General features: G+C 46.8%; 1 protein-coding gene across 4 annotated transcripts in view; it reads right to left on the bottom strand.

Annotated features, from left to right (window-relative positions):
- Nucleotides 1-19,838, bottom strand: part of GSPT1 (G1 to S phase transition 1) — a 49,774-nt gene that overhangs the window by 11,218 nt on the left and 18,718 nt on the right. For 2 of the 4 annotated variants that reach the window (XM_073542900.1, XM_073542903.1), the window contains exons 3-14: nt 19,630-19,671; nt 19,210-19,434; nt 19,060-19,093; nt 18,765-18,842; nt 18,487-18,667; nt 18,037-18,191; nt 11,604-11,744; nt 7,302-7,395; nt 6,775-6,855; nt 4,728-4,904; nt 4,549-4,638; nt 4,277-4,445 (exon numbers count right to left, since the gene is read on the bottom strand). In XM_073542900.1, the coding sequence (XP_073399001.1) occupies nt 4,277-4,445; nt 4,549-4,638; nt 4,728-4,904; nt 6,775-6,855; nt 7,302-7,395; nt 11,604-11,744; nt 18,037-18,191; nt 18,487-18,667; nt 18,765-18,842; nt 19,060-19,093; nt 19,210-19,434; nt 19,630-19,671 (1,467 nt within the window). Of the gene's footprint in view, nt 1-4,276; nt 4,446-4,548; nt 4,639-4,727; nt 4,905-6,774; nt 6,856-7,301; nt 7,396-11,603; nt 11,745-18,036; nt 18,192-18,486; nt 18,668-18,764; nt 18,843-19,059; nt 19,094-19,209; nt 19,438-19,629; nt 19,672-19,838 lie in introns of all 4 variants that reach the window. The other 2 variants (XM_073542899.1, XM_073542901.1) reach the window with 1 other exon arrangement.

The following is a 19,838-nucleotide window of genomic DNA, read 5'->3' as shown; positions in this document are numbered from 1 at the left end:
TTCTGGTGAGCCTGCAGAAAAAGCCTGTCACCGCAAAATGATGAAAGGACCGAAATTGCCGCTTCGGAGGTGGTTCAGACTGGGGAAGGGAAGAACTCGTGCACCCAGTGGCGTCCTTAATAATCTGGTCCAGCAGGGAGCCGAATAGACGAGATCCCTGAAAAGGCAAACTGGTAAGTGACTTCTTTGAAGATAAGTCCACGTGCCAGGGCGAGATGGAGCGGGAGCAGGAAGAGGACCTAGAAAGGCGCACCTGTCTGGATCTCTTGCGGCCCGTGTTAGAAGGCCCAGACAGTGATTCCTGTGACCCACTAGCAGCTGCGGGCATAGGGGGGCAACCTGTCAAATACGGACACCAGGGTCTGTGACACCTTGGTGAGGTTTGCCACGGACTGCAACAGAGGCAGCCCTGAATAGGGACTTCGCTGTCGCCTGGGACAGAAAGGGGCTCCTAGGCGGTGGATAAGGTGGGGTTGCTGCAGGACTGACCCGAAGGAAGCTTGCACTTACACGAAGAGCACATAAAATGACTGACCAGAGCAGAAGAAGAGGAGGAGGAAGAGGTATGAGGGCAAGCGTGCTCTCCTTTAGGCATGATGAGACAGACCCACTAACAGGTGCCAGAAGGTTAGGGGACAGTAAGGCACGGAGAGGGTCAGGCTGCAGAGCAGCTGCTCACAGACTATGCAGGCTGACGGTAGAGAAGGGTGATGCAAGCTCCTGCAGGTATCAGGCAGTCTGCGGGGCGTCCTGGTGGCGGGCGACCGGCCAGTCCCTACAGGTACCGGGATGTCTGCAGGGCGTCCGGGAGCAGGCGACAGTCACAGGTGCCAGTGAAGAAAGCGCGCGCAGCAGGAGGAAAAATCGCGCTGTCTCCAGATGTGCTCTCTCAGGGACCCAGGGGAGGAGGCGGAGCCAGCCGCCATATACGGGGGTAGCAAAATGGCGGCGGTCAGCGCTCATACAGCAGCCGATGGAGTGGGCAGAGCTAAATGCTGGGCAGAGCTAAATGCTGGGCAGAAGACAAGACGGGCGGGAGAATAGCCCACCCAGATGCATTAGGAAAAGGGGGCGGAGGTAACGAAGAGCGCGCTAGGCCCGAAAAGCTGGGCCTAAATTTACTGTCCTGACAGCCAAAACAGGGGGAGCAGCGCGGAGGACCCAAGGAAGCACCAAGGAAGGTAGCCCGGCGCCCTATCCTGAAAGCAAGGGATAAAGGCCCTTAACCTCAAAACGCCCCAGCGCTCCAAATGGGCCAATAAAAGAACCAAACTTCCATCATTTTCCCTGTGTCTTTTATTCTATATGTCCTTCTTCATCCTTTCTTCTTCTTTGGGAACCTGGTGGAGAGAAAGTACCTCTTAATCCAGATACATTTGTGGCCAAAAGTATTGACACCCCTGCAATTTTGTCAGATAATACTCAGTTTCTTCCTGAAAAAGGAGATTTTTGTGTACTCACAGTAAAATCTCTTTCTCTTAGCCTTTAATTGCAAACACAAATTCTTTGGTATTATTATCTTCATTTAATTTGTCTTAAATGAAAAAACACAAAAAATTGTCCGAAAGCCAAGTTGGATATAATTCCACACCAAACATAAAAAAGAGGGTGGACAAAAGTATTGGCACTGTTCGAAAAATCATGTGATGCTTCTCTAATTTGTGTAATTAACAGCACCTGTAACTTACCTGTGGCACCTAACAGGTGTTGGCAATAACTAAATCACACTTGCAGCCAGTTGACATGGATTAAAGTTGACAACCTCTGTCCTGTGTCCATGTGTGTACCACATTGAGCATGGAGAAAAGAAAGAAGACCAAAGAACTGTCTGAGGACTTGAGAAACCAAATTGTGAGGAAGCATGAGCAATCTCAAGGCTACAAGTCCTGGATGTTCCTGTGTCTACCATGCGCAGTGTCATCAAGAAGTTTAATGCCCATGGTACTGTGGCTAACCTCCCTAGATTTGGACGGAAAAGAAAAATTGACAAGAGATTTCAACGCAAGATTGTGCGGATGTTGGATAAAGAACCTCGACTAACATCCATACAAGTTCAAGATGCCCTGCAGTCCGAGGGTACAACAGTGTCAACCCGTACTATCCGTCGGCGTCTGAATGAGAAGGGACTGTATGGTAGGAGACCCAGGAAGACCCCACTTCTTACCCTGAGAGATAAAAAAGCCAGGCTGGAGTTTGCCAAAACTTACCTGAAAAAGCCTAAAACGTTTTGGAAGAATGTTCTCTGGTCAGATGAGACAAAAGTAGAGCTTTTTGGGCAAAGGCATCAACATAGAGTTTACAGGAGAAAAAAAGAGGCAAAGAAAAAAACATGGTCCCTACAGTCAAACATGGTGGAGGTTCCCTGATGTTTTGGGGTTGCTTTGCTGCCTCTGGCACTGGACTGCTTGACCACGTGCATGGCATTATGAAGTCTGAAGACTACCAACAAATTTTGCAGCATAATATAGGGCCCAGTGTGAGAAAGCTGGGTCTCCCTCAGAGGTCATGGGTCTTCCAGCAGGACAATGACCCAAAACACACTTCAAAAAGCACTAGAAAATGGTTTGAGAGAAAGCACTGGAGACTTCTAAGGTGGACAGCAATGAGTCCAGACCTGAATCCTATAGAACACCTGTGGAGAGATCTAAAAATGGCAGTTTGGAGAAGGCACCCTTTCTAATATCAGGGACCTGGAGCAGTTTGCCAAAGAAGAATGGTCTAAAATTCCAGCAGAGCATTGTAAGAAACTCATTGATGGTTACCGGAAGCGGTTGGTCGCAGTTATTTTGGCTAAAGGTTGTGCAACCAAGTATTAGGCTGAGGGTGCCAATACTTTTGTCTGACCCATTTTTTTAGTTTTGTGTGAAATGATCAATGTTTTGCTTTTTGCTTCATTCTCTTTTGTGTTTTTTTCATTTAAGACAAATTAAATGAAGATAATACCCAAGAATTTGTGATTGCAATCATTTTCAGGAAGAAACTATTATCTGACAAAATTGCATGGGTGTTAATACTTTTGGCCACAACTGTATGTAAGACGTCCAAACTTGGCTGCCTTGTGGGACATCTTCGCCTCCGAATACAGACAGGCTCTGGTGAGCGAGTAGGTAGGGAGACGGGCACAAGGACCAGATCGCCTAAACACGCTTCTGTGCTAGGGGCTCTTGGTCCTGCCGGGAAGACACACGAGGATACTGGGTGGCAGTACATGCCGTAATCAATCTCTTTGTGGGAGTACAGTTGTGACTATTCACACTGTATCGCTCCAGTACCTGAAAAGTAACGACGCACGCTGAGGTAGATATGGGTCTAATGAAAGACTCGTGTCCACCTCCTACTGACACAAGCTAAACTGAGTAGCCTAGTACCAGTCAGTGGGGTGTACACTGCAGAGGAGGAGCTCACTTTTTTTGTGCATAGTGTCAGCCTCTTAGTGGAAGCAGCATACACCCATGGCTCCTGTGTCCTCCCAATAAGGCAATAGAGAAAATACTTTATAGTACCCCCCACCCCCAATCATTGTTTTTAATATATCTTGGGAAAATGACAACGATATGACGGCTAGTGTAGAGCGCAAGTGCTCGCTACTCGTGTTTGCATTGGTTGCTCTGGAATGTACAAAGCATCGCAGATCCCCGTATATATTTTTTGGTGTGTCACGAAACATGGGGGAGCAGGTACTCATGCACCGCTATATTCGGTGCATACCTGAGCACCCGAAGCAAACTGTAGTAGCGAGCACTAATGGTCAACACTAATGGCGACATATTCAATATAACAAACTTATCAAATTCTGTGTCGTACCTGTGGGTTCAAAATGCTCACTATACAACTGGATAAAGTGATTGAGGGGGGTGGTTTCCAAAATGGGGTCACTTGCGGGGGGGTTTCCACTGTTTAGGCACATCAGAGGCTCTGCAAACGCGACATGGTATCCGCTCTCGATTCCAGCCAATTTGGAGCTCAAAAAGTGAAACGGCGCTCCATGCCTTCCGATTCCTGCCATGCACCCAAACAGTAGATTTCCCCCACAAGTGAGGTATCGGAATACTGAGGAGAAATTGCACAACACATTTTGGGGTCAATTTTCTCTTGTTATCCTTGTGAAAACAAAGTTTGCGTCTAAAGTAAATATTTTTGTGAAAAAAGTTAAAATGTTCATTTCTTCCTTCCACATTACTTCCGTTCTTGTGATGCAACTGAAGGGTTAATAAGCTTGCGTTCTCCTCTGGCCATCTCCATATCTGAACGTATGGTCAAGCACAGAGAATCTCACCTTCATCTCGCAAGGTAAATCGGCCCATTTGAGGGAAATCTTTGAATGTTTCAAGGCAGATAGTTCCAGCTGTCCTTAGGCGGGCAATGCATACTTGATCTTGCTTAACAAAGCGAGGTCGCGTCTTGCTTTTTTCCCCTGATTTTTTGTCTACCAAACAGATTAAGGCCTTTGGAGGAAAGACCAAGAAAATACACCCTTGTTAATTCATGTAGAAGTTGACTGGGGATTGGATACAATTTTTGGTTGCAGAGGAGAAAAGATTTACTTACGATAATTTCAACTTCTTCAATACATGTATGAATATGCAGTACTGCATTGTAACCAGGACAGATGATTGATTTGTGCTCAATAATCACAATCTGAAAGAATTTAGACAAGATGGAGAATTATTTTAGGAGTGTGAGAGAGTAACGTGCATTGCAAGCACATGGAAGCTGCACTGCTGTACCTGGGCATCAAAGGTGCGTCCAGAATGACAAAGGTTGTTTGGGTCGCAGAGAATAAATCCGGGTAGAATTTCCTCCTCTTCTATTCCTTTCAGTCGTAGCTTCAGATTTTCTCCAGGTGCTACCAGCTCAGTCTCTACTTCATCGGAGAGCAAGCTTAGAACTTCAACATTGTGCTTCTAAAGAGTACAAAAGAGCAAAGCAGTTGTGTTAAGCACATACATTCAGTCTATCATTGTATCATCTAGCTTAAGGAACACCACAGCTGAATTAGATGAGCTGTGGAGTCACCCCCTTATCCTGCCAATTTTGGCAGAGTTGGGAGAACCTGGAATAAAAATGCCAAAAGTTGCAACATCTTTGCACAACTACTAGAAAGTGGCCGGGGGGAGCAGATCTTTCATTCTGTTCTTATGGAGAAAGTTATATAAAAGCCAAGCAATTATGCAAAGGAGCTGTTCAGAAATAGTTGGCAAAAGGACGTTTTTTATATCCCCTCTCCATCATACATGGTTTTATTTGCAATACTTATTTCAAAATATAGAAGATTTATTCACATGCAATAAGCTGTCAATTTATAGCCTTTCTACAACCCCTGGCAAAAATTATGGAATCACCCGGTAAATTTTCACCCCCAAAACTAACACCTGCATCAAGTTAGATCTGCTCGTTAGTCTGCATCTAAAAAGGAGTGAGCACACCTTGGAGAGCTGTTTGTTGCACCAAGTGGACTGACAGGAATCATGGCTCCAACAAGAGAGATGTCAATCGAAACAAAGGAGAGGATTATCAAACTCTTAAAAGAGGATAAATCATCACGCAACGTTGCAAAAGATGTTGGTTGTTCACAGTCAGCTGTGTTAAAGGCAAAACATACTGGTAGACCAAGGAAGACATCAAAGGAAACTTAAGACCGGAAACTTAACGCAATATGTCTCCAAAACAGGAAATGCACAACAAAACAAATGAGGAACGAATGGGAGGAAACTGGAGTCAGCGTCTGTGACCGAACTGTAAGAAACCGCCTAAAGGAAATGGGATTTACATACAGAAAAGCTAAACGAAAGCCATCATTAACACCTAAACAGAAAATAACAAGGTTACAATGGGCTAAGGAAAAGCAATCGTGGACTGTGGATGACTGGATAAAAGTCATATTCAGTGATGAATCGAGAATCTGCATTGGGTAAGGTGATGATGCTGGAACTTTTGTTTGGTGCCGTTCCAATGGAGATTTATATAGATGACTGCCTGAAGAGAACATGCAAATTTCCACAGTCATTGATGATATGGGGCTGCATGTCAGGTAAAGGCACAATAAATGCACAAGTTTATGTTGATATTTTGGACACTTTTCTTATCTCATCAATTGAAAGGATGTTTGTGGATGATGAAATCATTTTTCAAGATGATAATGCATCCTGACAGAGCAAAAACTGTGAAAACATTCCTTGAAAAAAAGACACAAAAGGTCAATGTCATGGCCTGCAAATAGTCCGGATCTCAATCAATTTTCAATTGAAATTCTTTGGTGAAAGTTGAAGAAAATGCTCCATGACAAGGCTCCAACCTGCAAAGCTGATCTGGCAACAGCAATCAGAGAAAGTTGGAGCCAGATTGATGAAGAGAACTGTTTGAAACTCATTAAGTCCATGCCTCAGAGACAGCAAGCTGTTATAAAAGCCAGAGGTGGTGCAATAAAATGCTAGTGATGTATTGGAGTGATTTTTTGTTGTTTTTTTTACATGATTCCATATTTTTTTCCTCAGAATTGAGCGATTCCATGATTTTTTTCCCTATGCTTGGTTTAAAAAAGTAACCATTACTGACTATCAATTTTTTGTTCTTGATTTCTTTTAGTGTTTCTTAAAGCCAGAAAGTTGCCATTTGAAATGACTTTAGTTTTGTGCCATGTCTGTGATCTGCTTTTTTTCTTACAAAATTAAACAACTGAATGAACATCCTCCAAGGCCGGTGATTCCATACTTTTTGCCAGGGGTTGTACACCTTGTTCCTAAAAGCACAAAATACATCCAGACATCAAGTTACCTTGTTTGGCATCATGACAAGCTGTTGTCCTTTGCATATTGATCCAGATTCTAGTTTTCCTAGAACCACTGTCCCCATGTCCTAGGAAAAAAAAAAAGGGAGTAAATACTCTGCATCATGACACGAAGAGACTATTCCTGGTTTGGCAAGTAAGCCCCCAATAAGTATAAGTGCTTGATGGTCTAGGTGATCAGCCAACAGTTAGCACTATTTAATGACTGTCCTTACATTTTACCAAAATATGTACTGGGGTGGGGGGGGGAAAAACACATTTCTAGTGGGGCAAAATGGTAAAAAATAAACAAAAATGTAATTCAGCAGTTTCTCTGGATTTTCTTTATGGTGTTCATTTTGTGGTAAGGTTGACTTGGACACAGGATTCTCTAGGTCAGCAAGGCTATGGCAATAACAAACTTGTAACTTTTTATTAAAAATAAAAATAGGCAAATAAGTTCTGCTTGATCCACTAGAAACCATCAAACCAATTACTAATGGCCGCTATAGTGAAAAGTAAAGATTGAAGTCACCTTGTATTTGTCCACAATCGGAAGTCGGACAGGTCCATCATATGATCTGTTGAAGTTTGGCAAGTGATCAAGATATGGAATAAACGGTAAGCCTCTGAAAGAAAAAAAATTATATATACAGTATCACCACATGCATCACTAAAATAAAATGGATCCAACAGGGGGCATGTCTAAATGGCATAATCTGATATAAAGAAGTAACCCATCCCAACTGCATGCTCAGCGCACTGGAGAGTGAACACATCCTAACTTTACACTTTGTTTCAGCAGTCTTCTGCAGATAGTGACTTTGTTGGTGTTACTGCTCTGGAATATACCGTATATACTCGTGTATAAGTCGAGATTTTCAGCCCATTTTTTTGGGCTGAAAGTCCCCCTCTCGACTTATACACGAGTCATATACCGGGGGGGGGGATCGGCGGGGGAGGGGGAGCTGGGGTGTCAGATCATACTCACCCTTCTCTGCAGCTCCCCTCTTCCTGCTTCAGCTGTCAAACGGTACCCGCTCATTAAATATACGCATATTTAATGAGCGGGTGCCACGTGACCGCTGAACCAGGAAGAGAGCAGTGCCGACAACATGGAACAAGCAGAGGAGCTGCAGAGACAAGCGCCAGGACCCGGTGAGTATGAAGGGGGGGTTGGGAGGCATATTCACCTGTCCCTGCGCTCTGCTGTCTTGCGTCCTCTGCAGTGACATTCAGGTCAGAGAGCGCTATCGCTCTCTGCCTGCACAGTCACTGCAGAGCGCAACGCTGATGAGCAGGGGGCAGCGACTGAGGTGAGCATACAGGTTTTTGTTTTTTTTTTGTAAGGGAGGCAGCGGCAGCAGCAACATGAGCTGGGGCCACACACTGTGCATCATAACTGGGGCCAGTCACTGTGCATCATAACTGGGGCCACTCACTGTGCATCATAACTGGGGCCACTCACTGTGCATCATAACTGGGGCCACTCACTGTGCATCATAACTGGGGCCACTCACTGTGCATCATAACTGGGGCCACTCACTGTGCATCATAACTGGGGCCACTCACTGTGCATCATAACTGGGGCCACTCACTGTGCATCATAACTGGGGCCACTCACTGTGCATCATAACTGGGGCCACTCACTGTGCATCATAACTGGGGCCACTCACTGTGCATCATAACTGGGGCCACTCACTGTGCATCATAACTGGGGCCACTCACTGTGCATCATAACTGGGGCCACTCACTGTGCATCATAACTGGGGCCACTCACTGTGCATCATAACTGGGGCCACTCACTGTGCATCATAACTGGGGCCACTCACTGTGCATCATAACTGGGGCCACTCACTGTGCATCATAACTGAGGCCACTCACTGTGCATCATAACTGAGGCCACTCACTGTGCATCATAACTGAGGCCACTCACTGTGCATCATAACTGAGGCCACTCACTGTGCATCATAACTGAGGCCACTCACTGTGCATCATAACTGAGGCCACTCACTGTGCATCATAACTGAGGCCACTCACTGTGCATCATAACTGAGGCCACTCACTGTGCATCATAACTGAGGCCACTCACTGTGCAGATAACTGAGGCCACTCACTGTGCACCCTCGACTTATACGCGAGTCAATACATTTTTCCCAGTTTTTTTTAGGTAAAATTAGGGGGGGGTCGACTTATACACGGGTCGACTTATACACGAGTATATACGGTATTCAGATTTTGGCTAATCAGACGACATAATGAGACATTAAACAATTTCTCTGAACTCCTCTTCCATTCTTTGGCCCTTACTGTGTTCCTATAACCTGCTTCCTGCATGGCATACACATTTACTAACACGTAAAATCAGCACCAACTATGTAGCCACAGTAGATGTGAAAAACTGTGGATGGCACTAGCTCAGACAGATAATAGGGAGTCTGTCTGGATGAAAACCATTAAAATGTTATTCTCAACATGTGTCTTCAGCAGCACATAGCTCTCCGGCCTCTTCACTGTCTTGTTGCTGGTTACTCTTCCTTCACTAAGGCTATGTGCACACGTTCGGAAATGCTGCAGAGATTTCTGCAACTACCGCCGCGGATAAAACGCATGCGGAATTCGCATGCATTTTCCCGCTAAACACAAGCGTTTTGCAAGCGTATTTAGCTTGCAGAATGCTTGCGCTTTCCAAGAGATTTCAAGCATCGCTTGGAAAGGTGATTGACAGGTTGGTCACACTTGTTAAACATAGTGCTTGACAAGTATGACCAACTTTTTACTATTGATGCTGCCTATGCAGCATCAATAGTAAAAGATAGGATGTTAACAATAAAAATAAAATAAAATAAAAAATGGTTATTTTCACCTTCCGACGGCCCCCCGATGTCCTCAGCGGTGCTCCCGACATCTTCCGGTCCCAGTGATGCTTTGCGCTAAGGATCTTTTGTGATGTCACGCTCACGAGAGCGCATCGTCATCTCAGGTCATTCGCGCAAAGCATCACTGGGACCGGAAGATGCCGGCAGAGTGGTGAGAGGCGGGGGCCATCAGAGGTTGATTACATTCTTATTTATTATTTTAATTCTATTTTTTACAGGAATATGGTAACCAGGGCATGGGAGGAGAGTCTCCCCTCTCCTCCAGACCCTGGGTACCATCCGCACATAAAGCGCTCACTTTACGCATGGTGAGCATAGCCACATGCGTAAAGTGAGCGTTTCAATGCAATCCTATGGGTGTGGAACCTCCGTGATTCCGCACAAATAATGAACGTGCTGCGGATTCTTCCGCTATTTGACTCCGCAATGGAAATATAAGCAGCATTAGCACAGCAATGCGGAATCCCATAGGATTGCATGGGATGAGTTTTCTTAGTGTTGTCGCAGCGGAAAAACGCTAAAAAATGTAACGTGTGCACATAGCCTAACAGTTCTGCTGCAATAGTTTCATCCTTCTGCTGAGCTTTTATTGTGTTACTTTGAAACATTCAGATCTGTCAGTGCTTTTTCTTAAAGGCCCCGTCACACATAGCGACTTACCAGCGATCCCGACGATATCAACGTGTCAGGATCGCTGGTGAGTCGCTATGTGATCGCTGGTGAGCTGTCAGACAGCTTCACCAGCGATTAGAACAGCGACGCCGTGCGCGCGGCATCGCTGTGTTCAGCGCTGATTCATGTAAAAAAAAAAATAGAATTAAAATAAAAAATATTGTTATTCTCACCTTCCGACGTCCCGCGCAGCCTTCCCGCCTCTCTCCACGCTCCGGTCCCAGTAATCCTTTGCGAGAATTACCGCAATGACGTCCGTTCTCGCGGGATCGCGAAGTCTCGCGGTCATTCTTGCAAAGGATTACTGGGACCGGAGCGTGGAGAGAGGCGGGAATGCTGCAGGACGTCGGAAGGTGAGAACAATTTTTTTTTTTTTAATTATTTTATCGCTGATCTCCCGCCTGTCACACGCAGCGATGCGTGCTGGCCAGCGGGAGATCAGCGACGAAAGAAATGTCCAGAGATTACCCAGAGCTATGAGCGATACCGGCAGGGGGGCCGGTCGCTGATCGCTGTCACACACAGCGATCTCGCTGGCGAGATCGCTGTTGTGTCACAAAAGTTGTGACTCAGCAGCGATCTCGCTAGCGAGATCGCCATGTGTGACGGGGCCTTAAGTCTACATTATCAGTACATTTACATATAAAAATAGGGCCTTTAAACAAGCACACTGTTCAGGAAAGTGAGAGCCGAGATTAGAAGTAAGGCTGCGGAAGCAGTTACAGGTGGGGGTTGAAAGCTTAGGATTTTGTATGAATGAGCATTAGTTTCAGGCTAGATGCTAACTGGAAGGGGCAGGTGAGCTGCTAAATACTATATAGAAATAAATGGGCTGTAGAGGAGCTGACTGGTATCTCAGGAGTTAACTCAATAGCTGCGTAAAGTGAACCATGCTCTAATGGTCAATCTCCTTGTCACTGAGCTATAAACTATGATAAAAAAGCTCTCAAAGCAGGTGGACAACTGTAGATAGAAAAACTCATATGCAAACTTAATTATTACATACTAACGATACCAGTTTCATCACAGGAGCCCATTACAGATTGGAGCAATGACACATATGTACTCAGTGTGCCAACTTGATAACACTTCCATGTAGAATTCTTTTAGGTCAAAGTGAGGAACAACAAATATAACCTCCCCTTATGGAAATGGTGGTCGTTGGAAGTTCAATAGCGTCCCATAGAGTTATGCGGCTGCTGTGCAACAGCCCTGTAAACAGCAGAGGTTATGACGAGCCTGTGTGCATCAATCCGGGCGATAAATTTTATAGTTTCAACACTTACATGTACCATGGGCAGGACTCCACTGGTTCCTTCAAGTTGGCACCAGTCAGACCAGAACATGGCATAAAGTGAATATCTTTTTTAGGGTTGAAACCAACTTTCTTTAAGAAGGGTACAAGTTTCTCTTTACATTCTTCGTATCTGTAAAATAAAGGAAACAAGTATTAAAACTGCAGCTTGACTTTTGAAATTAAATCAAACACATAAAAAAAATAGGGATTTTTGTGTACTCACCGTTAAATCCTTTTCTCCGAGCCAATTATTGGGGGACACAGACAGTGGGTGTTATGCTGCTGGCCACTAGGAGGACACTAAGTAAACCAGAAAAAAAAAAAAGTTATCTCCTCCCCTGCAGTATACACCCTCTTGCTGGCTGAGATTTCTCCAGTTCGGTGAAAAAAGCAGTAGGAGCATATACAGTCAACAATAACCATAACTAAGTCAAACCCTAAGAATGCTACAGTGAGCCAATAGGCTAAACAGGGTGGGTGCTGTGTCCCCCAACGATTGGCTCGGAGAAAAGGATTTTATGGTAAGTACACAAAAATCCCTATTTCTCCTACGCCTCATTGGGGGACACAGACAGTGGGGCGTCCTAAAGCAGTCCCTGGGTGGGGAGCATACATCTGCCAGTACCCCATGTACCACTGAGTCAACACTCAGGTACTGCCGATTGCAGGCTGCGTCTGCCGAGAGCTGCATCCGCAGAAGCCTGAGAATTAATTAGGCAATGTTTGTAAAGGTATGCAGGCTGGATCAAGTCGCAGTCTTGCGGACAGTCCTGAGAATGAATTTGGAAATGTTTTGTAAAAAGTATGCAGACTGGACCAAGTCGCAGCCTTGCAGACCTGTTCTGCCGAGGCTTGGTGCCGAATGGCCGAAGAGGCGCCCAGTGACCGGGTAGAGTGCGCCATAATCCCCACTGGGACAGGCGCGTTCCTGACACGGTAGGATTCCTGAATCGCCAAGCGAATCCACCTGGCTAGCGTTGTTTTTGACGCGGCTAGACCCTTCCTATGCCCCTCTGGAAGCATTAACAGGGCATCTGACTTGTGGAAGGGAGCCGTCCGCGAGATATACCGTCTCAGCGCCCTAACCACATCCAGGGTGTGGAGGGCCTTCTCAATGCGATGGACTGGCGCGGGACAAAAGAAAAGCAAAACAACTTCCTCGTTGAGATGGAAAGAGGAGATGACCTTGGGCAGGAAGGACGGGGACGTCCTAAGAACTACCTTTTCCTGATGAAAATTCAGGAACGGAGAACGACAGGACAGGGCTGTCAATTCCAAAACTCGTCTGATTGACGTAATTGCCATCAGAAAGACCACCTTCCAAGAGAGGACGGACAGTGACACGTCCTGCAGCGGTTCGAAAGAAGCCTCCTGTAAGGCCCCGAGAACCAGATTAAGGTCCCATGATACCAATGGCCTTCTATAAGGAGGCGCCACATGGGAAACTCCCTCAATTAAAGTGTTGACCTCAAGTTTGCTGGCAATTTTGGGTTGGAAAAGCACTGACAAGGTTTAAATTTGGCCCTTGAGCGAGCTAAGAGCGAGGCCTGATTTTAATCCAGATTAAAGGAATTCCAATATGGCCGGAATGGAAAAACACCAGAGGTGATCGACTATGATCCTGGCACCACGAAAAGAAGGTTTTCCAGGTGCGGTGATAGATGCACATGGACACAGGCTTCCTAGCACTAATCATGGTGGAAATCACGTCATGAGAAAACCCAGCCTGTGCTAAAATCCAGGATTCAACGGCCACGCCGTCAAAGACAGGGCCCGAGTTCTGGTGGTAAATTGGGCCCTGTGAGTGTAAATCCATGCGATCTGGAAGTCGCCTGGGGACATCAGCGACTAGTTGTATTAGTTCCGCATACCATGCTCAGCGCGGCCAATCTGGCACGACTAGGATCACTGGTACTCCCTCCGCTCTGATGATCTTGATTACCCTCGGAAGCAAGGGAAGGAGGAGGGAAGATGTACGGGAGCCGGAACCGGTGACATGGCAAAACTAGGGCGTCCGTTCCAATGGCGCATGGATCGCGATTGGGCAATGAACCGAGGAACCTTGTTGTTTAGTCTTGAGGCCATGAGATCCACATCCGGAGTCCCCCAACGATGACAAATCTGCTGAAAGACTTCCAGATGAAGAGACCACTTCTCCGCGGCAATGCCTTGGCGACTGAGAAAATCTGCCGCCCAATTTTCTACGCTCGGCCCAATGGAGGATGTGACTCACTTCGTGCACGGCCATCCTGCTTCGGGTACCCCCCTGGCGGTTGATATACGCTACAGCCGTGGTGTTGTCGGATTGGATCCTGATGGGGTGACCTACGAGGAGATGGTGGAAACTCCGTAGAGCTAATCTGATTGCTCGTATCTCCAAAATGTTGATGGGAAGACGTGACTCTCGGGTTGACCAATCACCCTGTGTCATGTGGCGACGAAAGACCGCACCCCAGCCGAGAAGACTTGCATCGGTGGTTACTACCAACCATCTTACTGGGAGAAAAGACCTCCCTTGATTCAGGGAGGACCTCAGTGTCCACCACCTGAGGGCTTGCCTGACCCGCAGGGACAGAGGGATCCGACGGTCCAGGGAGAACGGGTTCTTGTCCCAAGCTAACAGCAATGTGTGTTGTAAGGGACAGAGGTGGAACTGTGCAAATGGAACTGCTTCCCTCGCTGCCACCATCTTTCTGAGAACTCACATGCTGAAACAAATGGAGTGAGAAACCGGTCGGGAAAGAGCCCGCGCTGCTTGTTGTAAGGCCTAGGTCTCTCCCGGAGGAAGAATGACCAACCCGCGGGAAGTGTCCAAAATCAATCCTAAAAGGGAAATCTGCTGAGCTGGTTTTGGGAAGGACTTTTCAAAGTTTATCTTCCACCCCAGGTGAGAAAGTGTATTTACTGTTATCCATGGATTCTACGCAGGCTGGAAGGGACGGACCCTTGATGAGCAGGTCGTCCAGATACAGTAGCACCACCACTCCCTGAGAGTGGAGAATGGCCATGACAGCCACCATGACCTTGGTAAAGACCCTGGGGGCGGTGGCGAGTCTGAAGGGAAAGGCAACGAACTGGAAGTGTTCGTGAATTGCAAAACGCAGGCACTGCTGGTGGGACAGGCAGATCAGAATGTGAAGGTAAGCGTCCTTGATGTCGATGGATGCTAGGCACTCTTTTTCCATGGAAGCGACAACTGATCGGAGAGATTCCATTCGGAATCGCCGTACCTTGACTAACTGATTTAACAGTTTGAGATCCAGAATGGGTCGCATCGTCCCATCCTTTTTTTGGAACCACAAAAAGGTTTGAATGTAATCCCCTGAACCTTTCATGATGAGCGACCGGAATGATGACTCAGTCCCTTAGCAGAGCCTGAACAGCCGAAGGAAGGCTCTTGTCTTTTTCTTGGGGGGGGGGGGGAGGAGAGAAAAAAATCAAGTTGGAGGGGGAGAAGAAAGTTCTATCTTGTATGTGGAGGATACCAGCTCCCTGACCCACTTGTCATTGGATAGATCTAGAAGATCTGGTTCCCCTAGATCCAGAAGCCCTAGGCCTGGGTTTCCAAGAGTGGTTAGGTCTGTATGAGACCTGGGAGCCTCTGTCTCTGCGCGGGGACCGACCTGATCCGGAAGAGAAGGTAGAGGAGGACCAGCCGGAATTGTTGCAAGATGATCAAAAACGCGTCGGCTGTTGGTTGTGAAACGGCTAAACAGCCTCTTTTGTTGAGGAAGGAATTTACTTTTCCCCCCAGTAGTATCAGAAATGAGCTGGTCCAGATAATCTCCAAAAAGACGACCCGTTTGAAAGGGGAGAGAAGTCAATCTTTTACGTGTGGCATCCGCCTGCCAGCCGCAGAGCCATACGGCTCTTCTAATGGAGATCGCATTAGCGGCAGTTTGAGCCGCATCAAAAAAAGTCTACTACAAAGTCCGCTGCGTGACTAATCTGCCTGGCGACAGTGGTTGCCTCTGGAGGAAGATTGGTGCCCTGGAAGGAAGTAATCAAGACTTCTGCCCAAGCGGCCATTGTCTTAGGCTAGCTTCAGACTAGCGTTTTGGCCCGCAGCGCACGGCCGCCGCTAAGCCCCGTCATCTCCTAGTGTCGCACATTGCTGCATGTGATCTGCACACCCTATCTTTAGCATAGGGTGCGCAGACAGAGCGCTAGTAGGATTTTGAGTGCGCTGCGCCCTTTTGACGCTGCGCTGAACACACCATGTTGCATTTTGATGCGCTCAGAGCACCGTCAAAAGGGCGCAGCGCACTCAAAATCCTACTAGCGCACGGCCAGCGCACCCTATGCTAAAGATAGGGTGTGCAGATCGCATGCAGCGATGTGCGACACTAGGAGATGTCCGGAGGGGGCTCGGGAGGGGGAGATGATAGGGTGTGCTGGAGCGGGAATATTTTCCTTATCCTGTTGACTGATTCTATAAGAGAATCAAGCGACTCTTGATCAGTTGGGGGATTCTGAGGGGCTGACGTGTCAGATTCGAATTCAGAGTCGTGCTCGCTGTGAACCTCAGGAGAGGGTGAGCGAGAGACAGGAGTCGCCGATGCTGAGGCGCTAACGTGACTACGGGACGCGTCATGGGTCCAAATTCTAGAGACCTGACCATCCCTTGGACGAGTATGGTCCCTGCTGGTGGACGCTTCCCGGCCGACGCCAGAGCCCTCCTTGGGAGGTAAGGACTAGAGTTGAGCGACTTTGGTCGGATCGGGTTTCGTGAAACCCGACAAACAAAATTTGAGTCAGATGAAAGCAAGTCAATGGGGAATAAAAGTCAGTATTGAGTGGATGAATGTCATCCGCTCAATGCCGACTTTTAGTCCCCATTGACTTGCTTTGGGGTCGGGTTTCGGACGAAACTCCAACTTTTTTTTTTGCCCTAGTCGAACCAGTTTCATCTGACTCAGATTTTGTTTCAGTCGGGTTTCACGAAACCAGATCCGACCAAAGTCGCTCAACTCTAGTAAGGACGCTTTCTGACTTAAAGAGTCCTCCCGGAGGGAGAATATAGCCTGGGTCAGAGACTCCACCGACCGTGACAGGGACGTAGCCCACTCAGGGGTACTAAACGCAGGAGGTCCGTCAGCAGCGGCGAGGGACGTTGGAGCGCAGGTCAGGGCGCAGTCCGGGTCGCAGTCCGTGCATAACGGATTAGTCTGTGCACTGGGTAAGGCAGACTTGCAAGTGGTACACACGGTAAAAAACGCAGTGAGCTTCTTAACAGCCCGTTTAGCGTCCTTAGATCGAGGCATAGCGCTCCTGAAAGGGTTAACGGCAGTCTGTCTGCAGCTGCAGGGAATGTGCCGGGAAGGGGTTACGCTTTAATCTGAGGGCAGATGCAGCTTACCCACGGTCCTGTGCTGTGTCCCCCGGGAGGAAAAACAGTGGCCCTGTGGAGTCACCCGGTTTCCGGCCGTCCAGAGGAGGCATAGCGCCCCTAAAAGGGTTAACGGCAGCTGAAGACATGGCCCCGAGAGGCGCCAAGAGGAGGGGGCGGCGACGTTAGCGTGGGCGGCGCTAATCAAATTGCAGCCTAGTAGGCCGGAAAAGCTGGGGACTAAATTTTTGGCCTACCCGAGCGCCGAGAGCAGGAGGGTTGGGGCTTGCGATGGGGCGCCGCTGCACCGTCGCTTCTCCCGGGGGGGTAGGACCCGACCCCGTACCTCCGCTCCTGAGCTCAAGCAGGTCGTCACTGTCCGGGGTCTTCCAGCTGTCTCATCCTTCAGGCGATGTAGCAGAGCTGGAGGAGGTCTTAAAGGGGTATTGTTCAATCGATCCACCCTGTGGTAGGGGGATGGAGAGGGCATCCGAAAAAGCGCTGCTTAAGTCCTTCTCCATGCACTCCTGTGCTACGTCCTGTTGCGCTTGCCCTCGTATCCGTGGAGTACCGACCATAAGGGAACCATCGTCAGAGGAATCAGCCCCATTCGCCGCAGGAAAGTGTACAGGGAGGTATACTCCGCGTGCTTGCCTGTTGGTTCGGGGGGAGAGCGGGCCGTAGAAAGGAACAGTCGCCCCCTTCACTCCGTTAATTAAAAAATAAAAATTTACAGAAAATTCAAAAGTAAAATAAAAACGGGGTCTGAAACCAGACCCAAGTGCCTCCTACAGACATAAAGCAAAGAACTGGAGAAATCTCAGCCAGCGAGAGGGTGTATACTGCAGGGGAGGAGCAAACTTTTTTCTGGTTTACTTAGTGTCCTCCTAGTGGCCAGCAGCATAACACCCACTGTCTCTGTGTACCCCAATGAGGCGTAGGAGAAAACAACAACGAGAACACCACCACACACACACACACACACAAAGTCCTCAGAGCCCAAAATAGCAGTTCCCAGGTTTTTTTTTAGGCAAAAATTAAAAAAAACAAAATTTTTTTTAAAAATATTTACATTAGGTACAGTTTTATGTACCTGTCATTGCTCCAGTTTACTGTTGGATCATCCATTTTATTAATAAGCACTATCAGATGCTTAACGCCAGCCGTTTTTGCCAACATTGCATGCTCTCTTGTCTGTCCACCTTTTTCGAATCCGGTTTCAAATTCTCCTTTTCGAGCAGAGATTACCTGTAATTAAAAAAAAAAAAAAAAAGTTAATATTTAAAAAAAGTTAGGTTCTATTTTTTTAGTACAGAATTACATAAGGTTGTAACAAAGCAGAAAATTAAATATTTTAATGAACATTAGATCTGACCGCACATAGTCCTAATTACATTTCCAAGGTTTTGGGAATGAAGAGAACCTTGACTATGTTTGAACTACACAGGAGACTAAAGATAAGCATGTTTACCAGACCTCAGTCCACACAGCACCATGATCTTTTGGGCGACGTGCCTGTGTCTAAAGAGTAGAATATACATACCAGCACAGCCAAATCTGCTTGTGAGGCTCCCCCAATCATGTTGGGCACAAAGCTCTTGTGGCCAGGGGCATCAAGGATAGTGAAGTGTTTCTTCTCAGTTTCAAAGTAGGCACGACCAACTTCTACAGTTTTACCCTTGTCTCGTTCCTCCTGGTTAGTGTCTAAAGCCCATGAGAGGTACCTGATGGTTAAATGCAGGTATTAATACAGCTCAAAATAAGCAAATGGGTGCCAAACAGATGCAGGTATACTGTACAGGCAATCCGGCCACCACTCACCAGGTTTCTCTGTTCTTTTCTTTTGCTTCCCTTTCATATTTTTCAAGTGTTCTTTTGTCCACCATACCAGTTAAATACCTAAAATATAAAAATAACTATGATTGACTGCAAAACCTGACAAACAAGTCCCCTCTGCAGTGGTAACCTCAAGGTTGCAAGATGGTGAACTATAACTTCCAACAACTGTTCAATACTTGCATCTGTCAAGGCTAGTAGGACGTTGCTGTCTGAGCTGGAGACCCATGCCTTACAGAGCGAGAACATTGATAGATTGGAACTTCAGTAGTTTACTTACATAATCTGTCCACCAATCGTTGATTTCCCAGCATCTGGTTAAAATAAAAAATATATATATGACTATAGTCGTTACAATAAGCTGTAGAGTTTTATTATGAGGATCCATCAAACTCAGGAGGCAATTTTGACAACTATTAAATCTACATACCTACGTGTCCAATGAACACTACATTAACGTGCTCCTTTTTGGGTGCATCAGGTGGTGCGACAGCGGTTTTAGGTTTTGGAATTTCTTCTTCTTCCTCCATCATTTCTTGGGTAGCTTCTTCAGAGGAGCCCCCATCTCCCGATAAGCCGCCTCCTGGCTCTGCTTCGCTCGGCTCATCTTTGTGGTCCCAGGACTCTTCAGGAGACATCTCAGTCTCTCCATTTTCTACTATAAAGACACCAGGGTTAAACAGAAAAGTGAAGTGGATTAAAGTAAAAGGACAATGACTACCAGGATAGCTGCAATATGAAAGGTACGGCTGCTCTTTAGCTCTGCTCCAATATGGCCCAGCTGTACTCCGTCAGTTTGTCCACGATACAATGACCAAGCGATGCCATCTACCATATAAGTGGTACTTACCAACTGGTTCAGAAATCTCCATGCCCACAACAGCATTGGAACCTGCATATTAAAAAAAAAAAAAATAAAAAAAATAAAATAATGAATCTGCACAATATTTTTATAGGAATGCCACAAGGTTGTGAACACAAAGGGTGCACATAACCTTGCAATTCCTAAAGGGAAATTCTCGCATTTATGGTATATTCACACAATGCAGCACAAATGTC

The sequence above is a fragment of the Dendrobates tinctorius genome, unplaced genomic scaffold, assembly GCF_039654945.1.
Source record: "Dendrobates tinctorius isolate UK_male_01 unplaced genomic scaffold, ASM3965494v1 ptg000129l, whole genome shotgun sequence".
Classification (NCBI taxonomy): Eukaryota; Metazoa; Chordata; class Amphibia; order Anura; family Dendrobatidae; genus Dendrobates; species Dendrobates tinctorius.
This window is presented reverse-complemented; position numbering and strand designations above follow the sequence as displayed.